Source organism: Melospiza melodia, chromosome 8 (assembly GCF_035770615.1).
Source record: "Melospiza melodia melodia isolate bMelMel2 chromosome 8, bMelMel2.pri, whole genome shotgun sequence".
In the NCBI taxonomy this organism is placed as follows: Eukaryota; Metazoa; Chordata; class Aves; order Passeriformes; family Passerellidae; genus Melospiza; species Melospiza melodia.
This window is the reverse complement of record NC_086201.1, coordinates 15,235,282-15,254,995: the sequence shown is the minus strand read 5'-3', so window position 1 is coordinate 15,254,995 and position 19,714 is coordinate 15,235,282. Positions and strand designations below refer to the sequence as shown.

At 57.9% G+C, this 19,714-nt stretch overlaps 1 protein-coding gene across 11 annotated transcripts in view; it reads left to right on the top strand.

Annotated features, from left to right (window-relative positions):
- The window catches only part of TNS1 (tensin 1), a 62,269-nt gene that overhangs the window by 21,633 nt on the left and 20,922 nt on the right, over window positions 1–19,714 (top strand). For 8 of the 11 annotated variants that reach the window (XM_063161866.1, XM_063161865.1, XM_063161867.1 and 5 more), the window contains 12 exons: window positions 47–97; window positions 602–724; window positions 1,022–1,086; window positions 1,208–1,291; window positions 1,400–1,512; window positions 2,114–2,174; window positions 3,536–3,611; window positions 3,745–3,874; window positions 4,253–4,318; window positions 4,873–5,034; window positions 13,529–15,229; window positions 17,607–17,687. In XM_063161866.1, the coding sequence (XP_063017936.1) occupies window positions 47–97; window positions 602–724; window positions 1,022–1,086; window positions 1,208–1,291; window positions 1,400–1,512; window positions 2,114–2,174; window positions 3,536–3,611; window positions 3,745–3,874; window positions 4,253–4,318; window positions 4,873–5,034; window positions 13,529–15,229; window positions 17,607–17,687 (2,713 nt within the window). The remainder of the gene's footprint in view (window positions 1–46; window positions 98–601; window positions 725–1,021; window positions 1,087–1,207; window positions 1,292–1,399; window positions 1,513–2,113; window positions 2,175–3,535; window positions 3,612–3,744; window positions 3,875–4,252; window positions 4,319–4,872; window positions 5,035–13,528; window positions 15,230–17,606; window positions 17,688–19,714) is intronic. The other 3 variants (XM_063161871.1, XM_063161870.1, XM_063161868.1) reach the window with 1 other exon arrangement.

The window sequence follows — 19,714 nt, the reverse complement described above, 5'->3', positions numbered from 1 at the left end:
CAGCAAGGAAGATGTCTTCTCACTCTGTTTTTCGTCTTCCCTAAAGCTTTTCAACCTCTCTGAGCGGAGACGTGATATCAACAAACTTCACCCCAAGGTGGGTCACAGCTGTGAGAAGCAGGGAGGTCTCAGGGGCCTCAGGGCAGGCCTGTCTGCAGGACCAGCTCCCTGCTACAAGATGTTTTGGGGAGAAACATCCATCTTTTCTATTCTGTCCAGCTGGAAAAAACCCTGGGAAAAGCACTGAGACTTCACACTGTGTTTGTGGTAGCTCAGCTTGGCTCCCATTACCCTCCCAGCCCCCCTTCTCAGCCCAAAACTGTCTGTTTGGAATCTCCTGGAGACCTCCCTAAGGCATTGTCCTCATCCCTCTGATAGTGGGGGAGCCCTCAGGAGCCGAGCCAAGTAACCTGGGGTGAGGGGCCTGAGATCTGGGACCACGGTGGCCTCCCTGGGCAGTGGGGTGCGGGGTTGGGGATGGTAGGGTGCATGTCAGAGCAGCACAGTAATGCCTGCCCTGTGTACAGGCTTTGCCCACTGGCAGGCTGGGAACTCCACGGGGGCGTGCCCGTGACCCCAGGCTGTTTGTTCCCCTGTTCAGGTGCTGGATTTTGGATGGCCTGACATGCACACCCCTGCGCTGGAGAAGATCTGCAGCATTTGCAAAGCCATGGACACGTGGCTCAACACAGCATCGCACAACGTGGTGGTGCTGCACAACAAGGTGGGCAGGACCTGTCATGGGGCACAGCAGTGGGGCACTGGGGCTCTGTGGGGCTGCAGGGATTGGGCTGAGCAGCCTCAGAGGCTGAGAGATGTGGAGAGTGTGGTGGTTTGTGGTTTGGGGTGTGGGTAGCTGTCAGCACATATGTGTAGATTGGTGTGTGTCTAATAAGGGTTGGGGCATCTGTGGGCTGGTGTATGCTTGGAGGGATGAGTGTGTGCCTCTGTAAGATGTCTGTGCCTGGGTGCTCACAGGCCCTGCTGCCCCCATGACACCCCTTGTGCTGTGTGCCTGCAGGGGAACCGTGGCCGGCTGGGGGTGGTGGTGGCTGCCTACATGCACTACAGCAACATCTCAGCCAGGTGAGAGAGACGTGAGGTCCTGGGGTGGCCCTGGGGCTCACTGGTGACCTCCATCCCAGTGATGCTGGGGTGCTGGTGCCAATTCTTTCCTTCAGCCACATCTGCCCTTTCATGCCCACAGTGCTGACCAGGCTCTGGACAGGTTTGCCATGAAACGTTTCTATGAGGACAAGGTGGTGCCCGTGGGACAGCCATCCCAGAAGAGGTGGGTCCTGGCACACTGGGTTTTTCCCCATAGGGTGGTGTGATGCAGGGCTCCAAGGTGGTTATTCCTCTGTGGGTTCTGCTCCTGAGCTGCCTGTCTGCCCTTCAGGTACATCCATTACTTCAGTGGGCTCCTCTCTGGCAGCATCAAGATGAACAACAAGCCCCTGTTCCTCCACCACGTCATCATGCACGGCATCCCCAACTTTGAGTCGAAAGGCGGTAGGTGCCCCCAGCTCCTTCCCCAGCCTGCCTGCTCCCACACCATCATCCCACATTGCCTGGCCAGCCTTGTCCTCCTTGGGGGATATTTTCCACCATTTCCTTGGCAATTTGAATTTCCCTTTTCCTCCCAGAGACTGTTCACTTGTAATAGCAGGGTGCTAACCCTTTTTGGCAGAGATGCCTTCAGAGGATGCCCTCCCGATGCTGGGCACTAGCATGAGCTGTGGGGTGACAATGTTTTTCTGACAGCTTTTCCAAGGTTGGCTCCAGACTAGGGATTGGGATGCAGTACCCTGTCTGGTGCTGGTACCTCACCCAGATCATCATCCCACGCCTATCCCCAGCCCAGCAGTTGCCCAAGGTCCTGCAGGACCCAAACTGTGAGGGTTTTGCCCTTTCTCAGCTCATCCACAGCATCCTTTCTGCCCATTGCAGATGTTGCCCTTGGTCGGTGCGGGCTGGCTGGGGCAGGGAGCGGCTGTTTGCTTTGGCTGCCTCCCTGTTTGGATTTCTCCCCCGTGACTAATCCCTCCCCTGGCCCCTCCGCCCAGCCGGCTAACAGCAGTGTGCCTTTTCTCCCCGCCTTGATGTCTTCCAGGTTGTCGGCCCTTCCTGAAAATCTACCAGGCCATGCAGCCCGTCTACACCTCGGGGATCTAGTAACTATCTCCTCTCCATGGGGCTTTCCTCCTGCCCAGCGTGGGGGGCATGGCAAGCGGGGGAGGATGGAGGGGATCAAGGACAAATCCCCTGTGCTCTTGTGCTCTGTGCTTAGTCCGTTTGGGGGACAAGTTAAAAAACGAGCTTCCTCTTTTTTGGAGGTGTTAACTGGGTCCAAACTGGACCCTTGTGCTGAGAGGGCTGTAGTGACTGCGTGTATCAGCAGAGGGAGCCTGGGGCTGCCGGAGCCTGGGGCTGGGTGTCCCCGGAGGGAGGGGGGAAAGGGACGGCGACGTCTGGGAGACGAAGGCACCCTGGGAGATGAAGGCATTTCTTCTCTCCCTGCTTACAGAACTGCTCTTCCTGCCTGGATTAGTCCTCGCGGATCACAGAGTGTTCTTAGTTGGAAGGGACCCACAAGGATCGTTGAGTCAAACTCTTAAGTAAAAGGCCCATATGGGGATTGAACCCACAACCTTGGTGTAATTAGCACCATGCTCTGAGCAGCTGAGCTAATATCCTTTCTTTCTCCAAAAAAAAGATTTTCCCCTTGTTTTAATCTCCCCACATTTTTTTTTTCTGATGCTGATCCTGGGAGCAGGCACTGGCAGAAGGAAGGCAGGAGTTGATTTCTCCAGCCTCCAAGACTCTGCCAGGGCCACACGCCAGTCTGGGTGGGACCCCTGGCTTCTGGTCTCCCTGGAGAGACCAGAGCACCTCACCTCTGGGATATTCCCATCTCAACCCCCAGGACTAGGATCTCACTTCTATGCAGCCATGGGTCCCCGTTAGCTGAGATTTACTGCCATCCCAGCCTTGCCTTTCAGCTTTTAATAGACTGTTTATGGGATGCCTGTAATAAACTCCAGGTTTATCTTGCCTGTGAAATCCTACTCCTTTCTTGCCTTGTTCCTCGCTGCTGACGCCACCGCCCGTCGGCAGCCTGTCGGCCGTGCACCAGGAGGGGAGGGCTTCCCGCAGGGAAACTGAGGCAGGGAGAAGAGTCTAACCAGAGATTTCTCCCTCTGTGTCCTAAGCCCCAGTTGAGCCGTGGGAGCCAGGTGGATGCTGATAGCCCAGCCTCGGCACTTGGAACCTGGGCAAACCCTTCCACCCAGCAGTTTTTGCACCCTTGCTGAGCTGTGCCTCAGTTTCCCCTTCCCGTCCTCCTTCCACTGGGAATGGGTGCTCCTTTAGGTGGTGGATGGGACCCCCCTCAGTCACAGGGAGGGCAAGCTTTGTGCTTTGCACCTTTTCTGCCTGGATTTGGGTGGAGGGGCTGGTTGAGGTGGTGCTGGGAGTTTTCTGGAGGGGGGTCTCTGCACCTCAGCTCACATCCTCCTGCTGTTCCTCTCTGCAGCAATGTGCAAGGAGACAGCCAGACGGGCATCTGCATCACCATTGAGCCTGGCTTGCTGCTCAAGGGCGATATCTTGGTAAGGATCCTCAGCTCAGCTCCTGATGTAGGAAGCGAGGGTTGTGTGCTTGCCTTGCCTCAGGACCCCCAGATTCCCCCTTGCCCAGATCTGGGGGCTCATCCTGATGGCCCATCCCTGTTTCCCTCTGCAGCTGAAGTGCTACCACAAGAAGTTTCGCAGCCCTACCCGTGACGTGATTTTCCGTGTGCAGTTCCACACGTGTGCTGTGCATGATCTTGATGTCGTCTTTGGCAAGGAGGACCTGGATGAGGCCTTCAGAGGTAACTGCCCTGGCTCTTCCCTGCTCCAAACTCCCTCATCCTCCTGCCCCTGGAACTGTGGTATCATCATGGGGACATCTGGGCACCCATCCCAGATCTACCCCCGCCAAAACAGGGCACCCCTGCTCCATCTGCAGGGTGTGGTGCTGCTTGGGAAGTGGTGGCACCGTCATCCCTTTCAGTGCCAAAATCATCACTGCTGCAGAGGGGCTGCCTCGGGTTGTTCTGGGGCTAAGATGCACTGCCCCATGCAGGGATATCCCCTAGCAGCTCCCAGCCTCAAGCTGGTGCTCAAGCAGGCGTGTTTGGGGTGGATGGCTGCTAATGGAGCTATGGATGGAAATAATTTGTCTCTTTATTCTGCTCTCTCCTTGCCAGATGACCGCTTCCCTGAGTATGGGAAGGTGGAGTTTGTGTTCTCCTATGGCCCCGAGAAGATCCAAGGTATGGCTGGCTCAGTGCATGGGGGCTTGGAGGTGGATGCTGTCTCCTTTCCTTCTCCTCAGCTGTATCCCCTGCTCCCTCCCTTGTGACTTCCACCTGCCCCACTGCAGTCCCTTTGTCACCAGAGTAGGGTGAGGCATCCAGGGAGTTAGGCTGATCTAGCAGCACCTGTGGATGCCCTATCTCTCTCACTCTCTTCCCCAGGAGGCTGCTCTCCAAAGCCTTTGGTGGCCCAGGAGAGACGGAAGGAATGTTTGGGAATGAAGGGCTCCCTTGCTCAGAAAGCCCAGACCCATGCACACTCACTGCCAGTCTGTGTGCTGGTCTCTAGGCAATCCCAAAAGCCCCAGGCAGTCTTGTACACCTTGTTTGTGAGTCTCAGTGTACATCTTGTGATCATCCATCTCTTGGTGCTGCCTTTCCTACAGGAGCCTCCTGCCTTGCCCTATGGCTCCTGCACTTCTTTCCTTGCATGCACTTTTCTCCACCTATTCCCTCATCCCATCCTTGCTGGTTCCATTGTCATCCTACCTGACCATCCTGCCTCTTTCCAGGCATGGAGCACCTGGAGAACGGGCCCAGTGTTTCTGTGGACTACAACACGTCTGACCCACTCATCCGGTGGGACTCCTACGAGAACTTCAACATCCAGCGTGAGGAAAGTGCAGAGGGGGCCTGGGCTGAGCCACCCCTGCCCAGCAAGCACCTGGAGAAAGGTTAGGGCTCACAAGGTGGTCGGCCAAAGTGTCCACATGGAAATATCCCCTACCTCAAGACAGGGGACACTGCTGGGCAGTGGGAGCTGCTGATGGGAGCAGTGTGGCCACGGGATGGGAGAGCAAGATCTCATGGACTTTGCCTTCTGCCACAGTGCCAGAGAGCTTAGGCTCTTCTTTGCAACACTTAGCTGTCAAAGTGCTGTTTGCACACACAGAGTTCAGCCCTAGTTTATGTCCCAGAGCTTTAAGAAATCCAAACCCCATGTCTGCAGAACCATTAGTTATCCCACCTGCAAGCATGGCAGGATGTAGATGTACCTTAGTTGCCCCAAGGGGATGAGGATGTCTTACTGGCCTTTGAGAGCCTGCTGCATCTCTCAGAGCTGGGATAAGCCCTTTGAGCACCCATTGTGTTGCAGCAAGTTGCCTGCTGTCACCCACTTGGCAGGAATGGGCAGTACTTGTGTGTCGAAGGGTGGTGGGCCCCTGTCCTGGAGGCAAGGCCACCCGTGGCCAAGCAGATGCCTGGCTTTCCTGGCCAGATCTGGAGAGGCGTCCCTGGAGCAGGGACAGCTGCGGTCCCTGATGTCCCTGAAGGTCACCAGCTGCTTCGAGTGGGAGCAGTGGATGGCGGTGCTCGCAGTGGGGGCTCTGGGTGCCTGGGGCGGTGAGAGTGTCTGTGCTATGGTGGTCACATGGAGCCAGACCTGGGGCAGCTCTGTGGAGCTGGCACGGGCACTTGCCTTGGCACGGGGCAGTAAACAGGCAACTCGTGATGTGCAGGCTCAGCTGTGGGCTATGTGCAGCCTGGGGAGCTGTGGGTCCAGCCTCAATCCAGCAAGACTGCCTGGCAGTCCCCTCCTGCCTGCAGAGACCCGGGTGCCTCATTGTATGTGTTCCCCTCTGGACCCTGGGCCAAAGTTTCTGCACCCCATCCCCTCACAGGGCTGCAGGGGTACCCCAGGACTCATCTCTGTACTCTTGTGGGGGTCTTGGTGAATATTGGGGCTGCAGTAGTACCCCAGGGCTCCTCTCCATTCCCCCTTAGGGGTCTTAGCGGGTGTCAGGGCTGTGGAGGTCCCTCCATGCACCGACTGGGCTGTCCTCTGTGCCGGGAAGGGTGGCAATAGGGAGTCAGGGCACCTTGAATTTGTAAACACTGTCCCAGTTTGGAGATGATCCGGGACTGTGCAAGGGTGAAGCTGCAGGCAGAAGGCTGCCCTCTGACCCATGCCAGCAGAAGCAGCTGCAAGAAGCCCATCTATAAGGGGTCTTTCCAGCTGTCCCATGGGGCACTTTGAGCATTCGTGGTGGGAGTCGGCGTGGGCTTGAGGGGCTCCCATCTTTCTCCCTCTCTGTTGTCACTTCTCCTCTTTTCCAGCCTGTCCCAAGCCGGGATGGGGACTCTGGTGTCTGGTTGTGCAGGGGGGGTCCCTGTTTATGGTCGTTCTTGCCTTATTTGGTCAGGGAATTGCGCGCCACATTTTTGGCACCACCAGGCGTGAGCAAGCGGCGTCCGGGGGCGGAGGGGGGTGAGGTTGGCACCAGGACCCACGCCGGGCTGGGATCAGCCGCTGCTCCTTGTCCCTGCCACTGCCCGTCCTGCCACCCGCCGAGGGGACGCCGCTGCAGCCCGGGCCCACGGGATCGGGATCGCCTGCCGCACGGTGACGGTGACGGTGGGTTCCCCACGCCGCCTCTCTGCTGGCCGCAGCCGCTCTCACTGCAGGTGGATGCCCTTTCTGCAGCAGCTTTGTCTCAGCACGGAGCACCCATAAGGGCTGGGGGGTGCCTCCCGGGTGGGCTGGTGCTGTGGACCCCAGAGCTGGAGGGACAGGCGGGTGGCTGGGGATGGTGCCTGTCCTGGCGTTCCCCTCACCTCTGCTGCGCTTGTCGGGGGGGACTTGGAGAAGGGGAATCTCATTTGCAGTGGGGTCATTGGTTGATTGAGTTCTTCCAGAGCAGGGTGCATGAGAGGGGGAGCTGTACCATCACATCTTGCTCCCTGGCTGAGGGGACACAGCTGGATTCAACAGGCTCTCTGTGAGCCACTTCCATGGGACAGGCTGGCCCCATCAGTGAACTCACTCTCCTGCTTTACTCAGGCAGGGCGTCTCCTGCCCACCATGTTTGGGCTGTCCTGTGGTCCCTAGGGAGAGTGGGATGCCCCACAGCCTGTCCTTCCACCCCTCAGCCATGTCAGTACAGCCTGGGGAAGGCAAGTGCTCTGCCTGCCCTCCTTCCTCCTCCTTGAAGGGGCTTTGGGGTCAGTGGTGGCTGCTTGGCAGGTTCTTGCTGCAGTCCCCATGGCCATTGACTGGCTGAGTGTGTTTGAAGGCTGAAGGGAGGTGATGGCATGCTTCATCCTGTGGCTGATTTTGCAGTTGCCAGCACTGTGGTAGCTCTCCTTGGGGTGCCAAGCTGGCTCCAGAGAGGTAGGAGGAGGCTGGCAGCTGGATGTGGCACTGCTGGGCTTGCAGCTGGTTGGAGGATCACTGCAGAGAAATTTTGGGGTACTGTAGATGCTGTAACTCTGTCTGGAGATAATTTATGTCCTGGTTTGGTTTTGCTGAGAAAACCAGTGCTGATAGAGAACAGGGTGCTGAGGCTGGCATGGAGTCAGTGGACAGGTTGTCCTCAAGGTCTGGATGTGTGACTGTTTTGGGGGAACCCCAAGCTCTGCCATCCTGGGGTGGTGTGAGAAAATGTGAAATGGTTACAGCAGCCCCCTGTAATCACTGGTTCTTGGACCCACCCTGGGATGGCACTGCCTGCCCTGTCTCTTTACCAGGCTGGGAAGAGAGTGACCAGGGCCTGGCCAAATCCAGCATCTGTGAGAGAGTTGGTAATTCCCCACCTGAGTCATGGTTCTGGCATAGGGCTCCCCTGCAGCTCATCCCTGTCTTCCCACACATCCCCACTCGCAGGGCAGGGCTGGCTGGGGTGGGGACTGGGATGAGCATCCCACCCTTCCAATGAGGAGAGGTCACATCAGAGCCTGAACCACACGTGGCAAAGGTCAGGGGGTCCTGGAGCCCCACAAATGGAGCTAGATGCTGATCCTGTGCTTTTCCATGCAGGAGAAAGCCCCTCGATGGGGTCGCTGTCATCTGTTTGTCCCCCCAGGAGGGCCAGCATCTCATGGGGTACACCTTTCCTAGTGGGGTCAAATCCTGCCCCACTTGTCAGGAGGGGCTGAGGCTGCCCAGGAGGGCAGGCCAGGCTGTGCAGAGGTGGAGAGCCAAATGGTCCAGGCCAGAGCTGTTAAATCCATTGCTGGAGCTGCTGGCAGGCTGCTGCTCTCCCCCGGTACTGGATCGGTCCCTAGGCCAGGCTGGGTGGGGAGGGGGGCCACTGGCTCTCCTCTTGCCTTCACCAGCTGACTAAAGCTGAAGGAATTCACTTGCCCTTCCTTATTCTGCACCTCTCCACTGCTCTCTGCTCCATCTGCTGCAAGGTAAGGGTGTGTTGAGGTGGGCATTTTGGGGGTCAGTGGGGATCTGCATGGGCTGGATGGGAATTCACAGGGAGTGTCCCCCTTGCTTCTGATTATTCCCCATGGGTTAAATGTGGGAGCATCTACAGGCTTGGGTAGACATTTCAGCTGCAGTGTGGCTATTCCCAGGGCAGGATCTGTCCTCTGACCTGGTATTTGGGGTTGTCATGTAGGGTGGGGGGTGGGGGTTGTTCCCACTGGGACCAGGAACCAGGCAGGGCTGGGATGCAGGGAAAGAGAGACCAACTGGTAGAAACTCCTTCTCTTCCTCCTTTAAACTGTCTTTGAAGTCGAAACTTGTAGCAGTTCTGTGCTTAGGGCTGGGGTTGTCCCATGGCAGGAGAGGGGAGCTCTGTCTGTGTCCTCCTGCAGCCGAGACAGCCAGGAGAGAAAATAAGCAGGAGGTTTTGGAAGGACGCAGGCTTGGCGTGTGGGAGCATCTGGGAGCAAACAGGGCTGTGAGTCAGGGGGCCGGCTGGAAACACTGCTCTCATCCCCTGCCGTCATCCATGGGGGTGTGGGAAACGCGGGTTGGGGGATTAGAGAGAGGGAGCCTCACGTTTTGCTGAGTTTATTGGATCAATTGAGGAGTGGAGTCCTGAGCATGGGTTCAGGCAGGGGCCTGGGTGTGGGGTGGGCTTGCTGTCACCTGGACGAGCAAATTGTGAGCTCCATTCCCGCACGGATTTTGCTTGGGGTGGAGCAGTTTGGTCTCAGAGAGCTCTGGAGTGGATAGGATCATGGCATTCCTCCTGTCACAGAGCAGGGCAGTATGTACATCCCAAAAACAGGGCTGGAATGTCCGTGCTATGCCCGTGGTGCTGGCAGAGCAGGCAAGGGGATTGTGAAAATGGGTCGGCAGGGTCGGTGGCTTGTCCATGGCTGGTTTCCACCCCTCTTTAGCTGTGTAGTTATTTCAGATGGAGAAACTCAAGTCTCCAGCAAGACGCTTGAATTTGCAGCCCCGTCTGGGTTTCAGCATCATGTGTGGCTTGGAAGGACATCCCCACCCTGAATGTGTCGCTGCTCTTTGGGGACAGGTGTGGTGCGTGCACACAGCGGCTGGGCAGGGCTGGGTGTCCCAAATGAGGGGCTCACCCAGCGGGGTGATGCTCAGTGGACGGTGCAAGGTGGGCAGGCTGTCCAGCTGTCCGGCTGTCTGTCCTGCCTAGGAAACAGTTAACGCGGCGGAGCCCTGCCTGTGGAGGAAGTAGTTAATATTCATAGCTGGAAGCTGTCTGTCTGGCTGTCCTCCCTCCATGGCTCCCACCCTCTCCGCACCTCACTGAGGTTAACTCGGGCTGGGGCTGGAGCTTGGGCGGCCCCGCCGCCCTCCCCGCGCCGCTCCCCTTCCCCTCCCGCTCCTCCCTGTGGTCCCTGTGTGGTCCGGGGCGGAGGGGAGCACGGCCGCACCTCCTCGCCTCCATCCCATCTCCGGCCTCTCCCACCTTCGGCTCCTCCATCCTCTCCTCCAGCTGCCCGTGTCCCGGGGTTCCCCGCATCCCGCCCCTCCGGGCGCCCCGCCGCCGGCCCGGTACCCCTCTGGCGGCCCCGCGGGACACGGCGCTGGAAGGGAACAGCTCCCTCCGCCAGAGGGAAAGCAGAGCCAAAGGGACAAACGCCAGCCCGAGCCAGCTCCAGGCCGTCGGCTCCTGTCCTGGACGGACACACGGGGCTGGCTGTGGACGCCGTTGGAGCTGCCACCACACCGGGTGCCCCTGGAAGGCTCTGGTGCTGGAAGGGGTAGAGGAAAGGGATTTTGCTGCCTGCTCCTTCCCTTCGCCTCGGATCTTTTAATCCCTGTCCCTTTTTGGTAAGTCCTGACTTTGCTTCTCTTTGGTCTGGGGGCTGGATGGTGAGTTCATGGTTGTGGTGACCCACGGCTTGGACTGGGGTTGCTCCGTGCCGTCCTATCTGTTTGCAGGATGAAACCAGAGATAAGGAGGCTAAACTTTTCCCCGTGAGATTCTGCTCACACCCCACATCCTGCAAAGGGTCCCGGGACCCCTGGGTCTTCCCTGTGGGCTGATGCTCCAGAAATGCACTGGGGCCAGAACTCTGGGTGGGGAGTGGAGGCAGCAGGTGGGATGCTGAGGGGGCACGACAGCGGGAGACACGGTGATGCCTCAGCCTGATCTTCTGCACCGGCGCAGAGCTGTGGACAGGATTTGGGATTTTGGGGATGCGAGCTCACCCCCTTGGTACTGTCACACTTTTCCTGGACCAGTTTTTTACTGGATGTAGTCACAGGGTAGAGGAAGAGGACAGAGCCTTTCTCCTCTAGGGCAGTGAGCCTGGCAGCAGGGCTGGGGCCAGGCTGGGCTCGGTGCTTCCTGCAGCTGTCTCCGTACAGCTGGAGCAGATAGAGCCATGGCAGAGCTGCGATGGGGTTGAGCCCAGGGCAAACCCAGCCCACGGTGGGATGGCACAGTCTGCCAGGCAGGAGCCACTCCGACCTTCAGGGATGAAATCTGACCTTGCTGGGAGCTGCAGACTCTTTGCAAATGGGGTGCTGGGAGCCTGCTGCTTTGAGGGTGGCTGGCTTGGCTAAGGCATTCAGTTCCATTATCCCTTAGTTTTATTTTATTTTTTAATTTTTTAAATTTAATTTAATTTAATTTTATTTTGTTTTGTTTTGTTTTGTATTCAACTTCTCGGGCGACAAAGTCATATGAGAGATAGTGTGGCCCAGGGGTAGTGAAGGAGGCTTCGGAGTGGCAGCAAATAGCAGGATTTGGGATTTGTCTCGAGGCATCAGAGCCCAGGAGGTACATGGGGTTGAGGACAGGATGAACAGTCAGGTGTGGGGCAGAGCAACCGTAGGACAAGGGCTTGGCTGATGGCTGAGCTGTCACAGGCTGTTCCTTGCTTACTACCCTGCTACTGCTCTGGGGAAGGGGGATGGCCACCAGCCCCCCGTGCCTCCTCCTCATCAGAGATTCTGGGGAAGGTGGGACGAAGCAGTTGGGGCTTTCTGTCTCTGCCATGAACTGCACTGTGCCCCATCCTCACCTCTCTTGGAGACATTTCTCCCAGCCGTGGGGCAGTACCCAGCTCAAAGAGTAATTAAAGCCTTTCCTGTCTGTTTTCTCCCTTGGCACCACGTGATTACATTTATATTTATTTATTCCCTTTTCCTTTCTGTTCCTCTGCTGTTGTTCTCCCAGCCCCCATCCTGGCTTTTGCCCTGTTTCTTGAGACCAGCCAGCACCATCACAGCCTTCAGATGGGAGGGCTGTGCCTTTCCCCCTGTCTCCAAGCAGTGTCTCAGCCTGTCCAGCATTGACACTGCCCCTGGATATGCTGCTTTTCTCTTTTTCCCTCCATGGAAAGGGTTTCCCTCCATGGAAAGGGTTTCCCTCCCTCTCTTACCCTTTTCCCCAGTGTGGGAGGTATTGTGGAGACAAATGCTACTGGCTCCTGGCTTTACTGGCTGGATGAAGAAGCTCTGAGTCTCTGGGAGAAATTCTCACTCTTTCCCATACCAAGTGCCCAGAGAGGACCTTGCTGCATGGTCCTGGGACATCCTCAAGCCAACGGGAGGCTTTGGGGCTCAGCTGCCTCCTTGGGATACTGCCAGCGGGGATTCAGGAGTGGAAAATCAGCGACGAGGAGAGGGCCCTGACTTTGTAGGACTTGGGCTCGGTGTTATTACCCTCCTGTGCTCTGTGGTGAGGGGGCTGTTGGCGTGGGAGCTGCCGGGGTGCGGGTGCGGCACCGTGGGCCCGGTTAAGCTGTCCCGGCTCGGAAGTGTTTTGCTTGCAGATAGGGCCGCTCTGATTTCACACTATCGTGTTAGGGCCGTCTTCCGTCCCTGAGTCAGCTGCCTGGCCCCCCGCCAGGGAAGAGTCATTTTTTCCTCCAAAAGAAAGTGTTTAACACTGCTCGTGGGACCTTCCAGGAAACCTCGTCAGGGAGCTGGAAAAACAAGAGTCTGCGGCCTGGTCCGTGCTGTGCAGCTCTGGCTGGGGGGATGTAGCTTGGGAACTATTCCCACTGCTGTCAGTGGCCAAGGTCCCTCTGTACCCCCAAAATCTGTCTGCCCCACTTGGAAAGGTTTAAGGGGTGCAGCTGGTTGTGGTGTTGGTGCTGATGGGTGTGATGGAAGCTGCAGGGCTCAGAACTGGAGTGCAGGATTACTGGTGATGATTCTGCTATATCCCGCCTGTCCCCCAGCCTTTTGGGGCTGTGGAGCAGAGCCAGCTGCCCACACTGGACTTGAATCATGGTGCCAGGACCTTCCTGTGGAGGAGAGGCTGCATGTTCAGGGTTGGGCAGTGGCACTGTCGCTGCAGAATCTCTAGGGCAGCTTGACCTGGCCTGACAGAGGGAAGGGAAAGAATAGAAAGGGTGGGAGCCTGTCTGTAGTCAGGTAAAAAAAAGTCAAGGATGTTTGTGTGGCTGGATCCGTGCATTATCTGGGAGGAGAGTGGGCAGGGGGAGGAAAGGTGGGTCTGTGGTTCATCTGTCCTTCACCTGTGGGCTGAGTACATCCATCCAGCTGGAGACACAAAGAGCTACGAGGCCACATACTGATTGCCTCCACCCGTCCTCCTACGGCCTGCGGTGCATCTCCTCCACCCTCCCTTTCTGCCTCCCCGGTGCCACATGGCCCTTTGAGGCTGGATGAGCCCTGCGGAGCAGCGATCGCTGACTGTGTGGGTAGCCCTGGCCCCTGCCAGCCGTGGAGGAGAATTGCCAGGAATGATGCCTGGAAATAGTGCACGGGATATTTGGTGGATCCCAGTGGAGCAGGCAGCGCTTGCGTGCGAAATGGGGGGCTGTGGGGGCATGGGGTTGGGGAGGACCTGGCTGCGATGTCTCTGCATGGTGGCGCCAGTGGGAGTGTGAAGGGTGCCGAAGAGACATCGATGCTGGTCGTTAAGTGTTCTGGCACACCGAAGAAATCGATATCACTGGCTAATGGGACCCATTAGCTCCGTGCAGAGAGCCAGCAATTGATCTGGGGTCTCGTGTTCGTTTCTCCCCTTGCAGAGGTTGGGCACACACAAGGGCCCCTGGATGGGAGCCTCTACGCTAAAGTGAAGAAGAAGGACTCCCTCCACGGCAGCACCGGTGCCGTCAACGCTGCCCGACTCCCGCTCTCGGCAGCGCCCAACCACGTCGAGCACACGCTCTCGGTGAGCAGCGACTCGGGCAACTCCACCGCCTCCACCAAGACCGACCGGACCGATGAGCCGGGGGTGAGCGGGGCACCCAGCAGCCAGGCGGTGCTGAGTCCTGAGGAGAAGCAGGAGCTGGATCGTCTCCTTGTTGGCTTTGGCTTGGAGAGCACGCCGCCCATGCACAACCACGTGCCCGGCCCCGTGCCGGCGCGCCTGCCCACCATGCCGGGCCGCCACGTGGTGCCGGCTCAGGTGCATGTCAACGGGAACGCCGCGGCGCTGGTGGCCGAGCGGGAGACGGATATCTTGGATGATGAGCTGCCCAACCAAGATGGGCACAGTGTGGGCAGTCTGGGCACGCTCTCCTCCTTGGATGGCACCACCACTGCCAGTGAGACCGGCTACCAGGAGGCGCCTCGGGTGGGCAGCCTGTCCTCCCTGCCCAACGGCCCCTCGAGCTGCAATGGGGCTGAGAAGCTGCTGAAGGAGGGGCTGTACGATGGCGAGCCGCTCTCCAACGGTGGCTACCCCTACAACAACCAGAACACCCTGATGGGCCACCACCTCCGTGATACGCTGCCTTCCTTGCGGCCCTCGGCATCCACTCAGGAGCACCTGGCTGGCTACCCTCAGCGCCTACCGGGCTCCCACGCCCCAGGGTGGCTCCAGCCTCAGCCACTGCCCAGCTCCCAGCCCTACCTGTATGCCTACGACCACCCTGGAACCTACCGCTCCCGGTCCTTCCCGGCAGTGGACGCTGCCAAGTACGACGCCAACCCGGCGCTGCCCCAGGCCCCGGCTCGCAGTACCAGCAGCCGGGAGGCTGTGCAGAGGGGCCTGAATTCCTGGCAACAGCAAGGGGGGAGCCGGCCCCCTTCCCGGCTGCAGGAGGGCGGCATGGAGAGCCACAGCCCCAGCATCTCTAGCTGCAGCCCCCAGCCCAGCCCGCTGCAGACGGTGCCCCCACACAGCCACAGCATGCCCGAGTTCCCCCGGGCGCCCTCTCGCCGGGAGATTGAGCAGTCCATTGAAGCGCTGGATGTCCTCATGCTGGACCTCGCACCTGGCGTCCACAAGTCGCAGAGTGTGCCTGCCACCTCCCGTCAGGACAAGCCAGCTGGACCCCTGCCCTCCTCCCTCTCCACGCAGCCCATTGCTGGTCTCTACGCCCGGCCAACTCCACAGGTGGCCCAGCCGAGGTCCTTCGGCACATCCGTGAGCCCCGTGGTCTCTGAGCCCGGGAGCAAAGCCTATTCTCCCGGAGAGCTGGACTATGGGGTGCATGATTATCGGGAAAGCTATTCACCCTACAGCTACCAGCTGGCACCGCTGCCGGAGCCCAGGAGCTACAGCCATGCCCCGGCCGGAGCACAGATGGGCACTGTCCCACTCAGCACCTCGTGCTACAGCCCTGTGGGGTCTCAGCAGCAACTCACCTCCTCCCCACCTTCCCCCACCGTCCCAGCACAAAACCAGATGCCCCTGAAGGGACCGGAGAGCTATGAAGACCTGTCGAGGTCGGCAGAAGAGCCCTTGAATCTGGAGGGCCTGGTGGCCCACAGGGTGGCAGGTAGGATCCTTTGGTTCCTAGGGGGGATGGGGAGGATCGCATGTCCCGAGGTGCTGGAGCACACGGGGGTGGCATGCATGGTACAGCTGGGGATAAGTGATGTGGAGACTCCTTGTCTGTGCTGGATCTGGGCTTGGGACTGAGCCCCCTGCCATGGAGACATGCAGGCCAGGGGAGCAGCCTGTGCTGCTCTTCTTTGCTGGGATCCTCCTTTGCAGCTTGCTGTCTGCAGCAGCATTGCTCAGAGTGGGGAAGGGGTGGCTGAGGATGTCAAATCCCCTCCGTCATGTTAGGGTAATAGGGCTGGTCTGTCCCTGGTGGTGGGGCCAGTCATTGGATATCTGGGGAATGTGTTTCTTTTGGGGAGAATATGGAAAATTTGGGAAAATGCTTTCATCTCTGGCTGAGGTTGTCCTGCCGGGACCCCACTTGGACATGGTGTTTTCCCTGCCTGGGGCATGATCTGGTATAGGGTACCAGCAGAGAACTTCACTTGTCTTGTGTTTGATGTCTCTATGCTCGTCCCTGATTTCAGTCTTTTCTTTCCCCCCTGGATTTCTGGGTTTGGTGCTCAGACCTCCTCCTTGGGCAGCTGGAGTGCTGCTGGAGTGGAGACCAGGCTTTTGGGAACTAGGCTTTTGTCTGTCAGCTGTAGTTCTGCCCAGCTTGGCCCAGGGTGGTTTGAATCTGGACCTAGCTGTGGGGCAGTGGTCAGGGGCTGGGAAGACATTTCCCAGCCCTACCAGAGGGGGTTGGTGCTTGGCTGGGTGAAGGCATTAGCTCTGTGCTGTGGAGGGCAAGCTGCACCCACCAATCCCCTGCGCTCCTGCAGCTCTAGCTTAGGGGCTTTGGGGACACAAGAGTGTCCCAGCTGCCCAGAAAGAAGGTGCCATGGTGCTGTGGCAGCTTGGTGCCCTCCCTTCCCACAGCTTCGGCTGCAGTTGTTCAATTGTGGAGTGACATTTGGGAAGGGTTTGGGGCTGTGGGCCAGCTCGTGATGCTGGGGCTTGGCAGCTCCGTCCCTTCTAACTCTGTGCTCAGTCCAGAAACTCGCCCGGCATTAGAGGGAGGGGGAAAAGGCTTGGCTGGAAAAATCCAACAGCATCAACCTCCCAGGAGTGGGGACTGAGTCACAGGGTGGGGGGCAGGAGGGGTGCAAGTGGGAGGAGTGGGATTGAGGAGGGTCATAGAGTTGTTGGAGGAAGTTTGCATCCATCTGGACCTGACCTCTGTGATCCAGATTAGATTCACAAAGGGTCATGGGGCTTTTGCAAAGAATTTAAACAAACCTAAGGACACATGGATGCCCAAACTGCGCTGTATGTCTGGATTTAATATTATAAACAGCACATGCCTGCCCTCCCCTGCTGCCCCATATGAAGAATTAAAATGGGCTGGAAAAGTAGACAGTTCTAAGGAGAGGAGGAAGAGTATTTGCAGTGTGTGGGAAATGGACTTTTGATGGTGTCTACCAGAAACATTCATCCCCCCAACCTTGAATCAGGTCCTCAGGGCTGGGCTGGGGTTACTGTTGTCCCCTTGTAGCCACTGGGCTTGCCAGGGAGGAGAGGGGCATGTGGGGGATGGCCCCAGCCTGTGGCCACCTGTCCCTGCTGGAGCTGGGCCTTCTGTGCTGAGGTGGGGACAGTGCAGGCGGGTGGCCTGACCTCTGGTGGGAACGAGGTGTCCTGAAGGCAGCAGTGCTGGGAGGGGACAGCCAGCGGGGACCGTGGGGCATGGACATGTTTGTTTACATTCCCTGCTGCTATAAATTGCCTGCATGTCCTGGCACAGAGATGAGGAGCATCTCACACCTCCTCTGTTCTTGGAGGGGGAATGCTCCCATTCCCTTTTCCCACTGATGATGGAGGGGAAGACATGGCACAGGGCAGCGTTAGCATGCCCAGCATCTCCCCACACAGGGGAGGTGGTCCTGTCATCCTTTAAGACCCCCTTATCTCCTAGCAAGGCATCTAGGGTCCCCCCATCTTGTCCCAGCCCTGAGCATTCTGTGATGAAGGGGACCTGCATGGTGCCATCCCTGATGGTGATGGGGCAGTTGTGGTGTTGCACAAGGCTACATATGACCAGGAGCCACCATTGATTTCCCATATGGGTTTATGTGGTGCCTGGAGCTAGGCAAGTTAGCTGATTGAAAAGCAGCTCCAAGCAGAGACTGAGCTCCTTCAGACCCCAAATGACCCCCGACTCATCTGTTGGACCCCAGCTAATATTTTCTTTTCTTTCTCTCTCTCTCCCCCTGTGTTGTATCTCGTGACATTTGTCCTGTCTGCCCCTTCCTCTCTCTGTGGGGGACTGTGTCTGTCCTCTGTGACCTCCCACCCTCCTTGCACTCCCTGTCCTGGTATGCTGGCAGAGTACAACGCCAAGCTCAGGGAACTCAACAAGAGCACCAAAGTCCCCCGTCCTCCTCTGAGCCAGCAGCGGTCCTTCTCTGGTTCGTTCATTCCACCTCCTTCCCTTTCCCTCCTTCCTTGTTCTCCAACCTTCCCCATGCATTCTTATCCTTCCCTCTCTTGCATTCTTCCCCCCTCTCATCCTTCCTTCCTTTTCCCATCTTTTCTCTCTCCTTCCCCTTCATCACTCCTTCCCTCTCATTCTTCCTTCCACCTCTATGCATGCTGAGTGATCTGTGTGTTGCATGGATGTGGGATGGAGGGAGGCTCAGGAGAACATTTCCATGCAGCATTGATCCCTTTTCTCAGCAGAGTGATGGTCAGGGCTCCCATTGAGCTCCTCCAGTGACGGGGAGCCCCTGGCCCTGGGTACAGGCTCTCCTGCCCATGCTTGGTTTTGCATTTCATCCAAGCCTGGCACTGCTTGCTGGTGGGGCTTTCATTGCTGGGCCAGTCCTGGACCCTTGCTGCATCCCCTGCAAGCTTTGCCCTGACCATGGCTCACCCCCTTGGGAAGCAAGGGCTGGGGTGCAGCTCCACAGAACCCAGATATAGCCAGTTGTCGGCCCAGGAGGGTCTCTCCTATGTCAGTTTAGGGATCCCCATGTCTTGGTGTGCAGCTGGAGGGTGTGGGCTGCTGAGGCTGGGTTTTATGCAGTGTGACTCTTGCTCCTTGAAGGTGAGTTTGCCCTGGATGATGTGTGCTGGTGACCTGCTTGGTGCATGTGCACCCACTTATTGCAGGGCAAGGAGAAGGTGGGAGATGGACTGGGGAGTCACCATTCTTTCTGTGTGTCCTATCTCTCCCCACTGGCACCTCGGGTTTCTCCCCAGGAGGACCAAAGAAGTTTGAACCCTCCCAGTCCTCAGCACAGAGTAAGGTATTTTATTGTACCCATTTGGGGTAATCAGGCAGGATGTGGGGACCAGTCTGTGCTAGGATGGGGTGAGTAGGGCTCTGGTTAGGAGCAGCACAGGACAGCATCTGTTCCTCATGCAGGCAGGGAGTAAGTTTGCATCTCTCTTCCCTGGGTGTTGTGTGTCCCCATTCACATCCCAAGGGCCTTGGGATATTTCTTTGTTCTTTCCTGTCTACTGTGGGGGTATGACCTGGCTCTTGCCAGGCAGTAGTTCTAGCATCTCATGGCCTAAAAGCAGCTACCTCCTCATTTGGCCTAAAACCTGGCTCCCCAGCTACAAAATTACCTGGGTTTGCCATCGCTCCTGTTTCCTCCTTCCCCAGCTGTTGTGCTCCCTGCCCTTCCCCAGCCCTAGAGCTGTGCTGAGTTTGAGGGCAGTGGGTTGGTACTAGGTTAGCTGTAGGTTTTGGGTGAGAGGGTGAGGAGTGGGGTGCAGGCTCCTGCTCCCCCTTTGTGAACAGGAATCTGCCATCCTGCAGCCAGCCACGGCGTCCTTGGGAGTCCAGTGACAGTACCGTGGCTAAGGGAGGCTGTGTCTGCTGAGGGGGCAAAGCAAGCTGGGGAAAGGAGAGTTTGTTTTTCAAGCATAGTTTCCATCCCATAAATCACCCAGGGGGTCGGGGGAGCCATGCTCAGAGCCTGGGTTTCCTCCAGGCTTTGCTCCGGGCGGCCTGTGAAGTTTCCCACTCTCCGCTCCTGAACAATGAGTCCCTTTTTTCCCTTCTCCTCCCTCCCCTCCCTGTGGCCCCGGCCGCTTTCCATGTCTGGGGAGCAGAGCAGCCAGGGCTTGCCGAGCTCCTGGGTGTCCCAAGGGGCCAGATCCAGCACCCTGTGGTTAGGTGACGTGAAGCCCTGGGGACGGAGCAGGGGAGGGAGTCCCATGCTGCAGATGTGGGATGTGCACTGATAGCCAGGCTCCATCCATCTGCCGAGTTTAGTGCTTCCCAGATGGAAACTGCAAAGCAAGGCAGGCGTGCACAGCTCGAGGAGACAGTCCCTGCCTCTGTGAAGTGCTCGGGCCCTTCAGCTCACTTTGGAATGGGCCAAGGGATCATCCTGCTGATGCTCCTGCAGTGTTCAGGAGAACCCACAGTGCACAAAGTGGAAGGCAAAAACAGAAAATATGAGAGTTTGCTTTTTCCTCCCCC